The 19,404-nt window shown below is 43.6% G+C and overlaps 1 protein-coding gene across 4 annotated transcripts in view; it reads right to left on the reverse strand.

The window, feature by feature from the left end:
* LOC137629529 (unconventional myosin-IXb-like) overlaps positions 1-19,141 on the reverse strand; it is a 123,879-nt gene extending 104,738 nt beyond the window's left edge. For 3 of the 4 annotated variants that reach the window (XM_068360951.1, XM_068360944.1, XM_068360925.1), the window contains exons 1-2: positions 19,011-19,141; positions 10,123-10,794 (exon numbers count right to left, since the gene is read on the reverse strand). In XM_068360951.1, coding sequence (XP_068217052.1) covers positions 10,123-10,424 — 302 coding nt within the window. In that variant the 5' untranslated portion in view covers positions 10,425-10,794; positions 19,011-19,141. Of the gene's footprint in view, positions 1-10,122; positions 10,795-18,897 lie in introns of all 4 variants that reach the window. The other variant, XM_068360935.1, reaches the window with a different exon arrangement.
* Positions 19,142-19,404: the final 263 nt, after the last annotated feature.

A 19,404-nucleotide genomic window follows, 5' to 3' on the forward strand; every position in this document is an offset into this window, starting at 1 on the left:
CATTCCTCTTGCCAGGAATGAAGCGAGCTGATAGTGTTATCGAGTGAACTTTGGTCCACCTCAGAATCTCTACTGCAAGATGGGATAGCTATTGTGAAAAAGTACCTCCCTGCTTGTTGAAATAAGCCACTACCGTGGTGTTGTCGTTCATCACCACCACGGAGTGGCCCGCCAGGGTTCGTTGGAACTGTTGAAGAGCCAGGAATACGGCCTTCATCTCTAGCAGGTTGATGTGCAGTTACTTTTTTGATTCTGACCAAAGGCCTGAGGTCCTCTGGTTCAGAATGTGGGACCCCACCCTTCTTTTGACGCGTCCGAAAACAGCGTCAATTCCGGGGGAAGGACGAGAAGATCCACTCCCTTTCGAAGGTTCTCGTCGATCAGCCACCACCGCAGGTCCGCCTGTTCCGAGGGTCCTATCGGGACCAGAAAGTCCGGGGAATCGGAACCTTGACTCCACCGGGACTTGAGCCGCCATTGCAGGGATCTCATCCTGAGACGGCCGTTCGGGACCAGACGGCCCAGGGAGGCTAGGTGACCTAAAAGACGCAACCACGATTGGGCTGGAAGCTCTTCCCGCCTGAGGAAGGGTTCTGCCACCCTCCTCAGCCTTGCCATCCTGTCGTCTGATGGAAAGGCTTTGTGGAGATTGGTGTCTAGTAACATGCCTAGATAAACCAGTCGCTGGAACGGCTGCAGAGAGGACGTCTAGAGATTTACCAAGATCCCCAGATCTTGGCAAAGTCCCAGAAGCCTGTCTCGGTGTCGAAGAAGGGTCGACTCCGAGTCTGCCAGGATCAGCCAGTCGTCCAGATATCGGAGGAGACGGATGCCGTTCCTATGCGCCCATGACGAAATCAGGGTAAACACTGGTGAACACCTGAGGTGCTGTGGAGAGACCGAAGCACAGCACCTTGAACTGGTAGGTCTTGCTGTCTAGGCTGAACCTCAAGTACTTCCTGGAAGACGGATGGATTGGGATCTGGAAGTACGCGTCCTTCAGATCCAGTGCACACATGAAGTCTTGTGGCCTCACTGCAAGTCTGACCGTGTCCGCTGTCTCCATGCTGAACGGAGTTTGCTTGACAAACTTGTTCAGAGCTGAGAGGTCGATGACAGGTCTCCAGCCTCCAGACGCCTTCTTTACAAGAAAGAGTCGACTGAAGAAGCCTGGGGAGCCGTCGACGACCTCCTGAAGAGCATCCTTCTTGAGCATGGTCTCGACTTCTTCCCGAAGGGCTAGCCCCTTTGCTGATCCCATGGCATAGGAGCTCAACGACACTGGATTCGCTGTCAGGGGAGGTTGAGATGTTGTGAATAGGATGCGATAACCTTGGCCGATCACGGAGACCGTCCAAGAATCGGCCCCATGTTGCAGCCACCTGTGCACGCAACTTTGTAGGCATCCCCCCACAGGTGGACACGCGGGGGGACTGCCACTCCTAGCGTTTACGGCCACGGCCGCTCCCTCTAGGAGTCTTGCCTCCCCTGGAGGACTTACCGCCCCTCTTGTCCTTGACAGGAAAGGGCTGGGGCTTAGACACCACTTTCTTAGCTGCCGGCGCCTGCTTCGGTGTCCTGTGAGGCTGCTGCTGATGTTGCTGCGGAGCTGGAGGCTTGTAGGGCCGAAATGCGAGGGCCCTTTGGAGGAGCGAATCTTGGCTAGACTTCCTCCACCTCTCAGCTGTGCGTTCCATGTCCTTGGGCTCAAACAAACTTCCCCCAAGGATGGAGGAGTGTCTGAGCCTGCAGACATCCACGGCGGGGATCTTCGGGTGGATCTTCTCGGTCACCGCATCACGACGCTTCAAGACCGAGTTGCCCACAGGTTAGTAACCTGGTGGGCCAAAAACTCGATAGAGCGAGTGCCCGAGAGGAGGAAGGTCTCCAGGGCCTTCCTATTGCTCTCCTTAGACAAATCCTCAGAGCGCAATAGGATGCCCAGAGAACCCAGCCAGACATCCAGCCACGAAGTGGCCTGCATGGCGCACTTCGCGACCTTCTCCTGGCTCAGGATCTCTGACGCCGAGAATGTCACCTGCCGGGCAGAGAGCTTCTCAAGCGGGACTCCCCTAGTAAGCTTTTCCACCGAACGGTGGAGGGGAAAAGCGAGGCTGGACTCCCCCATGATCTCAAAATACCTCCTCTGCTGTAAACGAGGAGGTGGGAGGAGTTTGTTCCCGGCAGAGGAACGACTAGAGGAGGCGAGGTCTGAGAGCTGAGCGTCGACCCTGTCTCTGGCACTCTTCACCCCCTGGGACAAGGGCAGAGCCACGCAGGCCTATAGGGGCTTCTGAGTTCCATAGACCTGGTCCAGGACCGTGTCCTTGCCCTCGCGAAGGGCGATCTCCGGGTCCTTGAACCTGTTGAGCTGCCTCATCAGGCTCAAGACCTGCCAGAAGGCATGCTCAGACACGTGCTGCTCTCCTCCCTGCGGACTGGCAGCTAAGTCTCCTGTCCCCAGAGGCTCTTCCTGGGGAGACAAGTGGACGTTCTCCCGGGGTCTGGCTGGTTCCTGACGAATTCGCGAAGAAGACTTCGGAACTGTCTTGGAGTCCTTGGGTTCCCTCCTGGGTGGGATACAAGACTCCAGCAAAGAGGTCTGAAAGCTGCCTTCCACGCGAGTCGGTTCTCCTCCACGAGGAGGGGACTCCCCCCTTGGTGCCTCGCTGGACTCTCCTGAAGACGGAAAAGCTTCATCCACAGGAGAAGGAGAAAACGACTGCGAAGGGGATGAAGCCTTCCTGACGGACCTCTTAGGAACCAACTTCTGCCTGGGAGAAGTCACCACGAAGTCCACTCCTCTCCTTCTCTTCAGCAGGGGCGAGTCTGTCCTTGGCTTGAGTCCGAGATTGGCGAGTGCTGGCTTCATAGCCTGCACTACCGCTCTCATCAAAGGACCAAACCAAGACTGACGAGACACGGACGCAGTGTCCGTAATTCCCGCTGGAGGGAAGGGGATCTCCTGACCCTTCGGAGTGGACGCAACTGGGCCTACCTGCAAAGAAGAAAGGGAAGAATGTTGCCTTGACCTCTCCGACGATTCTTCCTGGTCCTGAGAGAGACCTGCGCTTGCGCGGAGGCGATCCTGACTGCGATCTGGAAGCACGCATACCTCCAGCTGCCGCCACGAGCTGCGGAACCCGGCGAGAACGGGGGTCGCGCGGAGGAGGATCCAAAGAATCGCGCGGGGGGTTGCTGGAGCGCGGGCACGTAGTCACACGGAGATAAACGCACGCGGGCGAGTGGGCGCGTTGGCGAGGAAACCCGTTGGCGCGTGGGCGCACAGGCGATCGCTGTAACTCAGGAGAAAGGCAAGGCGTAGGAGATTGATGGTGTTCTGGAGATCTGTGGCGCGTGGGCGAGCGATAGCGCGTCGGCGAACGCTGGCACGTGATGGCGCGTAAAACGCGCAGGCAAACGACCGCGTGTGGGCAATATGGCCGTAGGAGACCTATGTCGATCAAGGTCCAGGTGGCACTGTCGTGAAGGAGAGCGCTTGCGCGCAGGCGAAAGATCGCGCGGGCGCTCAGGAGATCGCCGAAGCTCTGGAGAACGCTGACGCGCTGGAGATCGCTGACGCGCTGGAGATCGCTGACACGCAGGAGATCGCTGACGCGCAGGAGATCGCTGACGCGCAGGAGATCGCTGGCGCGTAGGGTGTCGACGCGTAGACTGCTGCACGGGATCAGAAAGCGTGACGCGCAAAGACGAACGCTCGCAAACGGGCTCAGGATGAGAAGGCGCGTGTGCGCGCTGGCGCGCAGGAACTCTAAAAGTGCGCGCAGGAGACCGCTGGCGTGCTGGGCGCGCAACAGGAACAGGAGTTTGTTGACTGTCGACAGGAGAGCGCTGGCGTGCAAGAGGACGCTGACGATCAGGAGAGCGCTGGTGAGGTGATTCAGGAGACTGCAAAGCTGGAGCGCGCTTACGCGCTATTACGCATGAACGCGCAGGAGGGTGCGCAGGGGAACCCTGACGCGCAAGGGAAGCCCCCACACCGTGGGAGACATCCCTTTGCCCTGAAGGGACCGATGCCCGTCGGCTGACGAGGAGGTCAGAAGCCTGCTGCACATCTGCGCTGGAGGGGGAAGGTCTGGTAGGCGTAGGAGATCGCGAACGATCACCGGAGAGGTCCAAGGACGTGGCTGCTACAGTCTGCTCCCGACGAGGAGGATCCTCATCAGAGGACGGAGGAGGCGAAGACTCGAAGAGGCGCCTCTTGACTCCCTTATAGGGAGACGGGAGGCCCCTGCGACGAAGAGGACGACAAGAATTACGGCGAAGGCGGCCACGAGGGAGGTCATCAGGATCGTCGGTCCTCGGAAGAGAAGTCTCAGTCAGTGCGCTCCCCCGAGGGGAGACGTACCCGCAGGAGAGACCGTGGGACCCACCTCCCCCTTCGAGGGATGTTCGGAAGGGGGAGGAGAGCCTTCAGCAACGTCCGCAACATCAGGAACAGCAGAGGTTTGACCAGATCCGTCGGAAGCCTCTACCACCACAACATCGACAATAGACAGAGGGTCTACCTCTGCTATCACCGGCGACTGCTTGACAGCAGCCCCCAACTGGATAATGTCAAACAGGGCTTCCTTGGAGGGCAAGCCCTTAAGCCCCAAGGAAGCCCAAAGCTGAAAGAGATCATCGTTAGAGACAGAGTTATGGTCATCAACGTTAGAATCAAAATCCTCCCTCGGGGGAGGAGGGGGAGCCGTCCCGCTATGGGAGGCGACGCCCTCTCCCACACCCCGAGATCGGGAAACAGAACAAGGGTCTACGCTACCACTCGGCGGCCTCTCACGAGAGGCCGGTCGAGTGGGAGCTTCGGAGGAGGTTTGGGCGGCGGAAGAAGAGTCCCTGGAGCCTTCCTCCTTCAAGGCAACCCTTGAAGGAGAAAGGTCTCTCTTGGACTTCTTCTTACACCGGCGGGCAAACCTCTCCCACTGGGAGGTAGACCACTCCCTGCACGTTACTTCCTTGTCACACCGTTGGCCTCGACACTGCGGGCAAAGGGTGTGGGGATCAGTTTCGACCGCCAACATGAAGGTACCGCAGGGCACTTGCACATGATGAAATAAAAAGGGCAAGGCCAACTTCCAAGCACACAAGCTGAGGAAAAGCAAAAGAAAGATTAAGGCTGTCAATAGCGAGGACAATAGACAGACACGTCTGCTCATCGTCCGAGCCAAAAATGAAGCGAGACAACTCACTGGTGTGTGGGGGGGAGGGGTAGCAAGCTATCCCTTCCCCTACCCCCTTGCTAACTAGCGCGGGGGTAGTTAACCCTCGTTAAAAATCTATTGGCTCGTCAATTTCAGCTACGCCAAAAGTAAACCCAATGTAAATAGCGTGGTTTGTATTTCGGTTACGGAACAAACACACCTTCATCCTTTAATAGGAGACTTATCTTTAAGTGGGAGGAAGTTCCTTATACCAAACTGACTGGCTATAATCCCAGTAGATGTCCGGATGCCAGAGAACTAAAAATCAATCAATAATCCCAGGATTGCTAATCTCGGACCTGATAAAGTGCAGATAGCATCGTAGACACTTAGCACACCAGAGTCGGAAGTAACGTCAAGTTCACGGCCAAGCAACCATGGTTGTTGCAAAGGAAAATCTATCTTTCTTAGAATACTAAATCTGTCAAATTAAGCATAAACAATTTGATGTGTTTGCCTGTACATATCCATCTCTATTTTACGGCAATAGAAAAGCTGCTTAAAAGCGAGGCTTACTTGTATATACGTCCATCCAGTTACAGAGTATTCCAACAGCAATATCCTAAGGGAGGGGAAGAACTGAGGAAAGGGCCAAACACACTCACTCTTGACCTAGAGGTAAAGTTACATATCTTAGATGTGATACTTTTGGCCCTGTAAAGGAGCTAGGGTCACTACACCAGTTACTACACAACAATCACACATCCGATTGGAAACGTGTCAAAAGACCTGTGTGCCCAATCCCGCAAACAAAGAGCAGTTAAGGTGATCTGACACCTCCATACTCCAGCGTCTAAAACTGGAGCCGAGATTTTTCTTGAAGGTATGAGTAGCAACAACTCCTCTATCTCGTGCATGCTCACTTTAACATGTTCTGATGTGCCGGGATTCTAAGGCTATCAGTTGATTGTATCCAGCAGCCAAAAAGTTCTGTAAAATGGGTTTGGTAGCATGGGTTCTTTTAAGGTAGCACCTTAAGACCCCTAGCAAGACATAAAAGTAACTCTTCCAGATTGTCAGTTACTTCCCTAATCAATGAATCTGTGAAAAATGAAAACCTGGAATCATTGACAGATTGAGTTTTTGCTTGAAATCTGGAACAAAAGATAAAAAGACCCCCCTCCAGTGCTTAGAATGAGAGAACAAATAAGTCAGGTTCACAGGCACAAGATTCCATATGAAAAGATTTCCACACGCACAAGCTATACAAACATGATTGCTCAAGTAGGCTACACCATCATCCATATGCATGAGTTCCGTAAGTACAATCGTTCACAAACACAAGTATCCAAGAGTATGATAATCCATACAGATGAACATCCACATGCACATGTTCTCAAAAAAAAAATAAGAAAATAAAAAAAAAGTTCACAAGCCCCATTCCAGATTGCTACTGGTGTCCAAGAGCTCAGTCACTATGTGATCGGTCTTCTCTCACTTGGCAAAGTGACTAATACAGTAAACAACTAATCAATCTTTTCCTACATAGCCTACATCCGGGAGGGACTGTATGTAACAGGAATATATCTACATGGGAGAATGATCATAATACATTATCAATTCCTTCCCCAAGAATATGTTTCAGTACGCAGTTCAGGCATTCACCGCACTTGTTCAACATGATCGGATCGGCCCCATTCTCATCACTCGTACAGACTAAGAAATATTCCCTTCACGCTCCCCTAGGTTTACTTGTCCTTTCCTCTTTGCGTTTCATGTTCATGGGAACGTTCCAACTGCTTTCGCTACCTGCAAGATAAGCCGCCTGACTTGTTTTTTCTCAGATTGTTGTTTCCCCCCAACCTAGCAATCAAGAACCCCACCATCAGATCTTACACTTGTTCTTCAGGCAATCGTTACTTTCAAATCACCAGGCAACTAGTTCACCTGTTTCTTCCTAATGCTAATGCTAAAAATATCCCAAAGAAGCATAGGACAATCGATCAGTTCTTTCAAGATTTCAACCATTCCTCTACGTGGTTTTGTGGGAGGAGCAGTACTGTTAAAAAAAACAACCCATGGAAAGGGTTTTTGGTATGAGTTACAGGAGCTCATGGTCCTGCTAGCCGCTAACATTTCCAACTCAGTCAAGTGTTAGGAGCTCAAACAGGTGGCTTCTCAAATTCAACCTCAGCACTCATACCAGAAATAAGATGCCACATCGTACTCACGAGGTTATCAGTAAGGATACTCCCTATCAAGGACAGGCACTCGATCGCTCCCTTCCATTCAAGAACCAGCTGGCAAAGGTCCTTGAGGAGGAAAGATTCTTCCATCAAAAATTAAATAATGTCATCAATCAAGTCCAGGAAAACCAATTGATGAGTCGTGTAGCTGTGACTCTACCGTTTCTCTCTTCATGGGGGAGAGAGTGCAGTACCGAGAACGTTCCTCTTAGGGAGGGGATACTACAGAATATGCTCACACCTCATTTGCAAGGTAAAAGGATACATACTGTACTATGAACATACCCCACACTGAGTAGACGGCTCGGCAAATGGTACAGCAGCTCACACACCTGCTATCTACACTCGGTTCTTACGAGAATTGAGCACACACTACCAGTAGGAATAAACTAACAGGATCCAATCAAGGCAGCTCCAGAGATGGCCCTAATCTTTAAGGGGTACAATACTTAAGTGTCAATCAATGATCAAAGTCCTCCCTGAAGGTAGTGCCAAGGTTGCCTAAACCAGTTCATTGTACTCACAAGAACGTCCACAATGGAACTCTCCCTCCTGATTGTCGGCTACCATCTGTACTAAGTCAATGTCCGGTACCTTAGGGGCAAAGAAATCCCGAGTACCATCAAACACAGCAGAGGTAGAGGGTGGGGAAGGCTTCTCCAGAGACTCACTCAATCCCACAATTATGAGTATTCTGACCCAAGGAAGACCCATTAATGTAATCAGGGGCTTAAGATGAACCCAGGGTGGTAGTCAACAGCAGAAAATAGATCTCTGACACTGATCAAAGCAGTAGTACCATGTGCTCTTCTCTCTGTTAATTAGGGTGGGGAGGTGGCACTGGCCACATACCGTTGAGGTTATCTGTCCCTCCACCATAAACCTGCGGCTATCAGATGCACCCAAGCACACAATGGCAGCCACAAGAGATGCCATCTTCTCAACTTGGGGTACCAAAGTACCATGATCACACAAGGGAGCAGCAATCCACCGTCGAAGTAGGAAAGGGAAATGAGTGTGTCCTGGCTCCTTCAATACATAGGCACCAGATGTACACACACCAGCATGGGACAATGCACTACAGTTCCACCTGGGTACCTGGATAGCCATTGAAATCCAGGCCATGGTCCCAAGGGCAGTGGCATGAGGCCATGAACATTAGGGGGGGCTGAACCATTTTGGTGTCATCCATCAGCCCCTAAATTGGTGTTGAAAGGAACCTCTTCCTTACTACTACGACTGGCCTTCCTGAATTTCTTTGACTATTTCTCTTTAGGAGCATCAGAATCATAAGAGGAGGAGGAATCAAATGAGGAACTGGAAGAGGGAGCGAAGGGAGAATGATACCATATCTCAAGCTTACCAATTCTCACCTCAGGCTCTACGGGCAGAGAAATCAAGGTTTGAGCAACCTTCAAAAACAAAGCTCCCCCAATGTGAGAACTAACACTGGCTACTCAAACAGAAACCACAACAACGAGGAATGCCTTTACAGGGGAAGCAGTAGGCACACTCACTAGTCTTGCAACACAAGACACACAGTAGGAGAGCGCTACGGGCCTCAGAACCATAGACTCGGGGATGACACCAAGTAATGGGGCAACACACACAGGTAACTTAGGCCGTGGATCCAACTTAAGCCCAACCCTGGAAGAGGCACTAACCCATGCCAGAGCCTTCTGTTATAACTTTATGGGCAAAATTACAGGGGTGCAGGCCTCAATAGTCCGTTTGTGTTTAGAGACCAAAGAGGGAATCACAGCTGGGGACAGAGAAAATGGGGTCACTACACCAGGTTCACTGGCAATGCACCCACACCTGAATTAACAATGCCACAACCGGAATTGGCACTGGGGATACTGAGAGCAACATTGCCTTAGCAACCAGGTGGCTCAAACATCAGAGGGAGGACCTACCTTTAAGACTTTGACCTTCCTTAGGTCAAACTCGCTGGCAGCAGTCTGCATGGCAACAAGAGAAGAGCTTCCAACTTCCGTTGGATTGAGACAATCACAGAGGGAGCTCCACACACCACCAAACCCTGAGAAGCACGCCAACGCAGATCCAAGACCCTGCTCCTACCACATACACCCCGGGAAACAACCCAAGGATGTATACATAGAAACTACAGCAACAGGAACTTTCCGAGAGGTAAGAAAGGAAATGAAAAGCTTAAGGTGTCGCTTTGGTCGTTGCCAAGATTGACCCCCAGAGAAGTCTAAATTATTAAAACCTTTCAATAGGTTGCAACATTACGTCCATACTCATCGTAGCCAAAGATTAATGTGAAGAGCCTTTGATAGGCTGAAGGGCGGGGTTACTCGCCCACACTCACCACCTATAGTTAACTACCCCATTAATGAATTCAATGGCCATTCAGCTCCACTGAGGACATTCCCTATTTTAAAAGATGAAAGGTTTGCATATGCGTAGGAACAAAGCGCATGAATATATTTATAATAAATTTTCCTTTCAATATTAAAAAATATTTTATCATGCTCATATCTATGATGAAAACAACAAAGTAGTTCCCTGTAGCACATTACTGAAGATCATACAAAGTATTTAAATTTCATAGCAACACCCATAAACCATTTTAACATATATAGCAGAGTTCTGCAGGAAGGTAAAACATAATTGGTTGACAACAGCTTCCAAAATACTGGACATGATTGATGAAACATTTCAGAAGCGAATAAAACTTCAAAACTTACCGGTATTCATGCAGCTCATTTTCATCGACAACTTCATTGGTTGAAGCTTGAGGCCAGAGCATCTGGAGTGCCACGGGGTTCTCCAGCGGGCCCAGTCGCCGCTCCTTGCACTCCTGGCCGCTGGCATTACCGATGACCTCTCCCAACTCATACTGCTGAGGATTGGGAAGGCCCAGCCTATCCACTATACACATTGTTATTTCCTGCGCCGTCGTCTGTTTGCTCACTTCGATCGACAGCGCTTCGTAATGAGGCGACAATGCCCCGACAAACACTTGCACGATGTAGCGGCTGTAATCCATCTTGTTCTAAGATGACCAGATTAAGCCGTTCTTTAATGTTAGTTTTCTCGTGAGGGAGTTCATCTCCCTATGCTGTGAGCCACAATACACCATAAGTTTCTTTTTTCTTTCCTTCTCTGAATCCTAATCTACTTTACCGACAGTAGCAACTTCCATTTTTAATATAACAAACATATACAACTATAAGATTTTAATTTACTTTTATCTAGGTTCATATAGCATTCCATTTCCTTGTACTATGAAGCAATCAAAGCCAGAGGCCTGAAACTTTACATCACTGGCAGTGACAGAGCAACTGCAGAATCCATCACTACACAGAAGTGTCACTGAATAGCACCCGACGGAATTAAGCATTTTGGCATTGTACTCTCTGGAATAAGGAATAACAAATCATTAGCTAAATACAGAGTAAATATAAAAACAGACTGACACTCCTCCCTAGTATAGTAACAATGTGTTTGCCTAGCATTCGCATGGCGGCAGATCGATCCCCGCCCGGGGCCATAAGTTCAAGCTGTTTACTGGGGAGGCCACTGCTGTGCAGGGGCACCACAGTGGAGGTTGGGCATGCCCATATATCATCTCATTATTCATATTTCTAATCATTCATGTTTTAAACACGAACGTCTCGTTATTTGTAAAACTACGACCAATTTACCTTTAAAGAGCAAAACCTTGTAGCTACTATGGTTAGTGTCAGTATACAATATTTGTTTACAAGCTTTGCAAGATATTGATGCAACACATTACAGTATTATGTTTTGCATGAGTAAATGTAAGCAAGCACTTTCAAGTACCTAAGGCAATGCCTGTTTCTCAATGATTTAAGACTAAATACACATTAAGAACGTTCTGATTGCAAACCATCACCTTCCTAAGGTAAATAACTCCTATGATTTTTGTGAAACACTAATGTCTTATTGGTAGTTTTACGTCCATGAAGATCATGACTATAGTTAAGGTAACTGATTAACAAATCCTGATTTTGTTTAATAGGGTTGATATTATTATTACTATTATTATTATTAGATAAGCTATAACCTAGTTGGAAAAGCAGGAAGCTAGAAGCCGAAGGGCTCCAACAAGGGAAAATAGCCCAGTGAGGAAAAAACAATGAATTAAATAAACTAGAAGAGAAGTATTAACAATCAAAATAAAATATTTTAAGATCATTAACATCATTAATTAGATCTAGCATATATAAACTATAAAAACGAATAGGAGAAACATGATAGAATAGTGTGCCCAAGTGTACCCTCAAGCCAGAGAACTCGAACCCAAGGCAGTGGAAGACCATGGTACAGAGGCTATGGCACTACCCAAAACTAAAGAACAATGGTTTGATTATGGAGTGTCCTTCTCCTAGAAGAGCTGCTTACCATTGCTATACAGTCTCTTCTACTCTACCTTTACCAAGAGGAAAGTAGCCACTGAACAATTACACTGCAGAAGTTAACCCATTTTGCACAGAAGAACTGTTTGGTATTCTCAGTATTGTCAAGTGTATGAGGAAAGAGGAGAGAGTGAAAAGAATAGGCCAGAATATTCCATGTATGTGTAGGCAAAGGAAAAAATAGCAGTAACCAGATAGGGGATCCAATGAAGTACTATCTGGCCAGTCAAAGGATCCAATAACACTCTAGCGGTAGTATCTCAACGAGTTTACATGTCAATACAATGTCTTTATCTCCTTCAGATTAACATAATAGCTCAAAATAAAGTACTGTACTGTAATGTACACAATCTATGGACTTAGGAACCATGATTTACCTTTAGGCTAAGGTCTTTCAAAATAAATTACAGGTGCAATGACAGGCCAAATATATAATCTTCCATGTAAATATGGTAATCTATTTTTGTACCATGTCAGACTGAGATACATGACAGGGTAAATGTGACATACGCAGAGACCATCTCGTTTGGTACAAACTGTTAAAAAGTTATTATGGCAAAATCAGTTTGATGGTAAAGCTGATAATGGACAGACATACAAACAGAATAAAAACTATGAACTTCAATCACGTCCATTTATAGAAAAGTTGACTAAAATACCTTCCTTTCCTCCCCTATTTTTCCCTGTTGGAACCCCTTGGGTTTATAGCATCTTGCTTTTCCAACTAGGGTTGTAGTTTAGCTAGTAATAACAATATCAATATCGATAATGGTGTTGCAAAAACAAAGCAAGTGTGACAGACATGCCTGCCGGACAGACAAATGGATAGTTTCCATTCATGCACATCTATGCATGATAGTGAGAAAGTTTGATTGACATCATTCCTTTGACAACGTAGAAGGATTGCAATGACAAGGTAAATGTAACAGACATACTGACAGAGAGATGAACGGATTTTCCTCAGGCAAATCTATGCATGACTGACTACCCATGACCAAGATTAACTGACATATCTTTCATTGTGTCGAGACACAAAGACAAAGAATAATGTGACACATGACTTTTCAGACAGAAAAGTCGAAAAGTCGAGATTGTGACGTAGTGGGGGATTAATAAAGAATTTCACTTTCATCCTTGCAAGACTGTTACTCTATTCAAATTCCTACCAAAGGTTTAAAGGCTGGTCATGAATGGCAGAGGCAAGGGACAGTGATACTCCCCTAGCAAGCACAACAATGCCCTAAAGACTGACCATATATACGTATGATCAGCGTCCAAGCCCCTCTCCACCCAAGCCAAGACCAGGGAGAGCCAGACAATAGCTGCTGATGACTCCGCAGGTAGACTTACAGACTTCCCCAAACCTGTATCCTTAGCTCACAAGGATGGTGAGATTACAGAGACCAAAGGAACTAACAAGTTTGAGCAGCGCCCAAGTCCCTCTCCACCCAAGCTAAGACCAGGTTGAGCTAGACAATGGCTGCTGATGACTCAGAAGGTTGACATATAGGCTCCCCCAAAGCCCCATTCTTAGCTCACAAGGATGGTGAGATTACAGCGAGCAAGGAACTAACGAGTTTGAGCGGGACTCAAACCCCAGTCTGGCGATCACCAGTCAGAGATACTACCATACAGGCCTCCACAACCATAAAACAAACTATTTGTAATAAAGAACCTTCAAACAGATGTAAGTCAATGGAAGTTTATAATCATATTTATTCTCTACTGGGACGTTTAATGACAGCTATAATTGATTACATAGAGCAAACTTTGATGAGTGGAAGGAGTGTCTTATGATGAAAATGAAGTTAGTCAAGTGATGAAATGGGGAGAACTATGAAGATACTTTAGTCTCCATTAGAAGTGATATGATGAATATGGTGTAGAAGTTAAATTAATCAAAAGATGAAAAACAGGGAAGAAATCTCTGAAGTGTCCAATCAAATAATGAATTTTTCTGAACATCACTTCAAATTCAGCTTCAAACCATTTACAGTATATCAAAATCTGATTAACTTTAGGCCTGACAATCACCGACCATCTTAACCATAACCAAATCAATGCATGTAAGCTTACATAGCTTATATATGACAGATCTATTTTAACGTTATTAACGATCTTAAGATATATTTTTTTTCTACTTCGTACATATTTCATATCTTTTATCTTATTTCTACTTCTCGTATATATCTTATATCTTCTTTTATTTCTACTTCTCGTATATAGTTTTTTCATTTCCTTTCCTTATTAGGCTACTTCCCTGTTGGTACCTTAAGACTTGTAGCTTCCTGGACAATCTTTTTTTCTCCCACATATATATATAAAAAATATTCTGCCCTTTTACCAAGTTTGACTGAAATTCTTTCAACCTCATAAGCCTTGCAACGACAATATAAAACTGACGGACACACTAAGAGTAAATAGCTTACTCTAAGCTTCTACACAATGAATATAAAAGTATATGTGACCAAGACCACCCTCACACATAACATATATACCATATACACAAATGGAAACAATACAAGACGTGATAAACTCCTCAAAATTTTATATCCCTAAGTTACGTTGTCACCATCCAGTAGACAACTAAAAATAGTTTAGCTTAAATTGTACTTGAAATACAACTCCTATTACAGCCCCCAAAATAGTTTTACAGCTGCCAATACAGCTTATTGAAAAAATATCTTATCCAAAGCATAGCATTCATGACGAAAAGTGCAGCTTTTAGCAGAAATGATACTGGAGCAAAAGCATTCCGAAGATCATACTGCAAACAACATTGTCATCTACTACCTGGTCTAAATTTCGTCACTGTTATTCTCACCGAGGGTCATTCACAAGCTATGGAATCCATTCAGTAATTACATTACTGTACACTGTATAGTACTTTTAGTATGAGAAATAGAAATAATTCTACAATAAAATACAGCACAATTACATTAGACTTCAGCTTATCCCCAGTTTTCTCCAGTTAAAAAAGTAAATCTTACATTAAGTATACTGTTGAGAATTTTGTATACTGTAATATAATCGCTTCCTTAAGCTTTGCTATCAAACAAGCATGAAAGATACACAGTATACTAGAAAAGCACTCGGAGTGCGTAGACCTCCGCCAAAACAGCTCATTTCTCAAAAGCAGCTTGCCTTTCCCAGAATCAATTCAGACTGTACACGTATATGAAGTCTGTGAGACAACCATGAGCTAACTTTGGGTTAAGGTTATGGTTAATTCAGTGGACCTTGACCTTTGTCCAAGAACTTTCAAAATTGAATCACTTCCACGTCTCAACGTAATCACTCCCTGAAAGCTTCACTAATCTATGAGTAAAATTGTGGCCAGTAAGTTGTTCACAAACAAACAGGGGCGAAAACAAAACCTCCTCACAACTTCATTGGCGGAGGTAATAATACAAACTGTCCAATATAAAGTCAATACCTCCAATTAAATTCCAAAACCCACTGACCATATTGATGAAATTCTGACATGCAACAATATCAGCTTTGCTTAACCAACCTACTATTTTAACCCCCCTGTAACTGAACAACAATGAGGAAACCCACTGTGGAATAGGGTGCATACCATAACCTGACCTACCCTTGGATGCAGGGTGCTAGTCTAGGGAATAGTTATAAAAATATAGCCCTAACGTTAAATTATTAACCAATTACTAATTATCTGATTACGTTTATACAAAAATTATCTATAAAAAAAGCATTACAGTAGTATTTTTTTTCTGAAAAACTGAATCAATATTCTGCACATTCATAACGATCATAATACATGAATTTTAAAAACATGTGCAACACTGCACATGCACACCTGCACAGTAAGTCACTTGTAACACCTGTCAATAAATAGAGGTCCCACTAGTATGAATGAAAGAAAACTTTAATATTCAACGACAACATCCAAATAATGTAGACGCTAGGTAACGATAAAATTCTTAAATAAAGCAAATTAAATTTTTTATACAAGGAGGAATAATTTAAATTTGACAGAAAAAAACTCAGCTACTGTATTGCTACATGAGAAAATACCATGTATTATTTTAGTTTACGACTCCACAGCATTCCAGGGATGAAAATAATCATGTGCGTTAACCGGGTTTAAAACAAATTTGAACTGTACAATTTTAACGGTAATGCAGCGTTATTACAAAGGGGCGGGTCCAAGTGATAAACTTACAATTACTATGAGGACACAACACCATAAGTTCACTGCATTCCAAAGATGAAAATGTTAATCCTGTGTTAATCGGGTTTAAAACCAATTTGAACAATAATTTTAATAGAAATGCAGCATTATTACAAAGGGGTGGGTCCAAGGGGGTAAGCCTGTAATCAGGACGCAAACAAAACACCCTAGGTTTGGTTAGGTTAGAATACAACCCTGTAGTTATCTCTTTCCCGGCACTCAAGCCCACTGAAAAATCACCTTTCCCAACGACATTCCCCATTTTAATTAGTTTGATAGAAAAACTGGAGGATATCCTTCAAAACGTACACAAAACACAATTTCACGGTGTTTTTAATGACAGAATACAGTCATGTCATAAACTATAAAAGTCCCAACTGGTACAAGCTTGATTTATGGGAATACTGTTGTTAACACAAATCATAGGGAGTCTTTGTATATCAGCGGCCAGTTCCTCCCGTGTGGATTACAAATGGACATAAACTAACCTAAACTTTCCCCCCTAACCTAACCTACAAGCTGTATCCTTACCTACTTACCTAACGGTGGGGGGGGGGTTTACAAACAGGCCCCTGCAACCCCCCTTACACTGCCGTATTCTAAGTTAGCCGTAATCAAACATACAGGTGGCCGCTATCATATATACACCCCAATCATAGCTAGGTGCTGTTAAATAGCTCACAACAACTTGCACCGTTGCAAGTAAGAATAGATTACTTTCCTTTGTTAAATAAAACATAGTATAAAATATTCTATTTGATTGATCATAAACTCTAGGCCTAAATTCAAATTGCATTTAAACTCAAGATTCCGACGGGTCCCATTCATAGCTCGTACTTAACGTTACGCGAAGCTCGCCACAAAACTAATTTCATTCCTTCTATTTCACGTCACTTAGGTTCAAGTTAATATTCTATACACAGTATACACTTGGCTACGAACACAAGCTAGGAAATCTAAATCTAACTATAATCCTAATAGTCTTGCCAGGCTATATATGTGTCAGCTGTCAGCATCTGAACAAGTGTAAACAAAATATATTCTTACTTTTACGGGTTTATTTCTCGCCCTCCATCAGACACTAAAGGTCTGTTCAGGCGGGCCTTGGTGTGTGAAAAAAATTTCTTTCCAGTTAATATTTTGCTCTGTATCATTATCAGTTATTTCGCTAGCATTTGTATTCAGGCTTAATAGTTTTCAACAAAAATTCCCAGTTTCACAAGAAAATAGGTTCCTTTTTCATGTGATGTAATATACGTAGGCCTATGCAACTTTAATTTTATCTTTTTCATAATGTTAACTTTTCTATAATCAACGTAATTTAAGTATGGCTTCTGGCAATATATAGTTGAGGTGTCATCTTTTAAGAGGACTGCCCAAAAGTGATGACCCTAGTTAGGTTATATAGGCCTAATTATTGGCAACGGAACGGTAATAGCATTAGGATTGGCTACCTCAAAAGAATAAAATCGAAATTTAATTGAATGTATACTGCAAATGGACATTTAAATTTACTGAAAAAAAAATGTCTAGACAACATGACAAAAAGGTCTTGGAATTCCAGCAAAGACCTACTTTAGCGATGGAACGGGGATAGCATTAGCCTTGGCTACCTTAAAGGAATAAAATCTAAATATAATTGAATGTTTCAGGCCATTAGACATTTATCTCCAATGAAAAAAAAAAAAAAAAGTTTATACTCCAAATATATGACAAAAAGGTAATAAGTCGTTTTGGAATTTCACCATAGGCCTATTTTGATTTTCAGTGTAGGCCTACTTTGACATCAAAATTCATATAAAAATCTAAAAAATTATAAGCAATTTAGGCTACAACCCTAAGAAGAACTTACATTTAGAAAAGATTGAATGAGGTTATAAATTAAAAAATCTAAATTGTAATGAATTAATAATTAAATATATACAAAATACTTTAAGAAGCATAAGATGATTATAATAACCTCACTAATAAATAAATATTTGGAATAAACACATTCAAGCCATCCACGAGAAATACACAATAGATTCACAACATGACAATAAACATAGGTCTAGGCTTAAGCCCACCTCGAGCCACACTAGACCAATTTCCGACGGAAACAAACAAAAATCATTAAAATTTAATAAAAAATATATATGAAACAGCAATTTTTTTCCTCTTAAATGAAAGATCTTGGTATAAATAAAACAAAAATGGAATAAACTCGAGTAAATTCGGGTTAAAATAATTAAAATAAACAAACAAAAATCATTAAAATCTAATAAAAATATATATGAAACAGCAATTTTTTCCTTCATAAATGAAAGATCTTGGTATAAATAAATGAAAAATGGAATAAACTCGAGTAAATTCGGGTTAAAATAATTAAAATAAACAAACAAAAATCATTAAAATCTAATAAAAATATATATGAAACAGCAATTTTTTCCTTCATAAATGAAAGATCTTGGTATAAATAAATCAAAAATGGAATAAACTCGAGTAAATTCGGGTTAAAATAATTAAAATAAACAAACAAAAATCGTTAAAATTTAATAAAAATATATATGAAACAGCAATTTTTTCCTTCATAAATGAAAGATCTTGGTATAAATAAATGAAAAATGGAATAAACTCGAGTAAATTCTGGTTAAAATAATTAAAATAAACAAAAACACAAGAAGACGTCGGTTTAACTCCTCGCAAGACACACGCACTCACAAACACAAGATCAACACTTCACATTTTCTCTATTTATTATCTTTCTTATTATATTATTCCCTCTCCCGAGCATGAATTAGACGGGGAATATCACACACGCGTTTATAGAGCCACCCGGTATATATTTCAATTATTAATATTAAATTTAATCCAGAAATGACGAGTCTCATTCTCCATATTCTCACTTGTTGCTTCTTAAGAGGTCGAAGACGATACGCTATTTTCACTGTTAAACGGTTATTTCCGGACACTGTAGTTAATTCCACGTTGTTAAATAGATGTTAATAACTTAATTTACCATTTGCAATGACGGAAATGTCCGATAAATGGAGAAAAATCGGGTTAAAATGGGGAAGCGAGTAATGTGGTACTAAGCCTTAACGGTGGACCAGAGTAAACTACCGCGTGCTGCCATCTATTGGAGTCACGGGTAACTAAAGTGATCTCTTTGCTATACTTCAAAAGGTTTAAATTATTATAATTAGCATTTATTAGTATTTATCTTATTCACTTTAATTTAATAATCATCTTTTTTAAGTACTCATACAAATATTCAAAATATTAGCCTAATGAACATCTTATGTGCAAGCCATAGTAATTTTATTTTGCTATACTTCAAAATCTTTACATTATTATAATTAGCTTTTATTCAATTTTATTTCATTTAATAATCATTCTTTAAGCACTCATAA

The sequence above is a fragment of the Palaemon carinicauda genome, chromosome 2 (assembly GCF_036898095.1).
Source record: "Palaemon carinicauda isolate YSFRI2023 chromosome 2, ASM3689809v2, whole genome shotgun sequence".
Taxonomy (NCBI): Eukaryota; Metazoa; Arthropoda; class Malacostraca; order Decapoda; family Palaemonidae; genus Palaemon; species Palaemon carinicauda.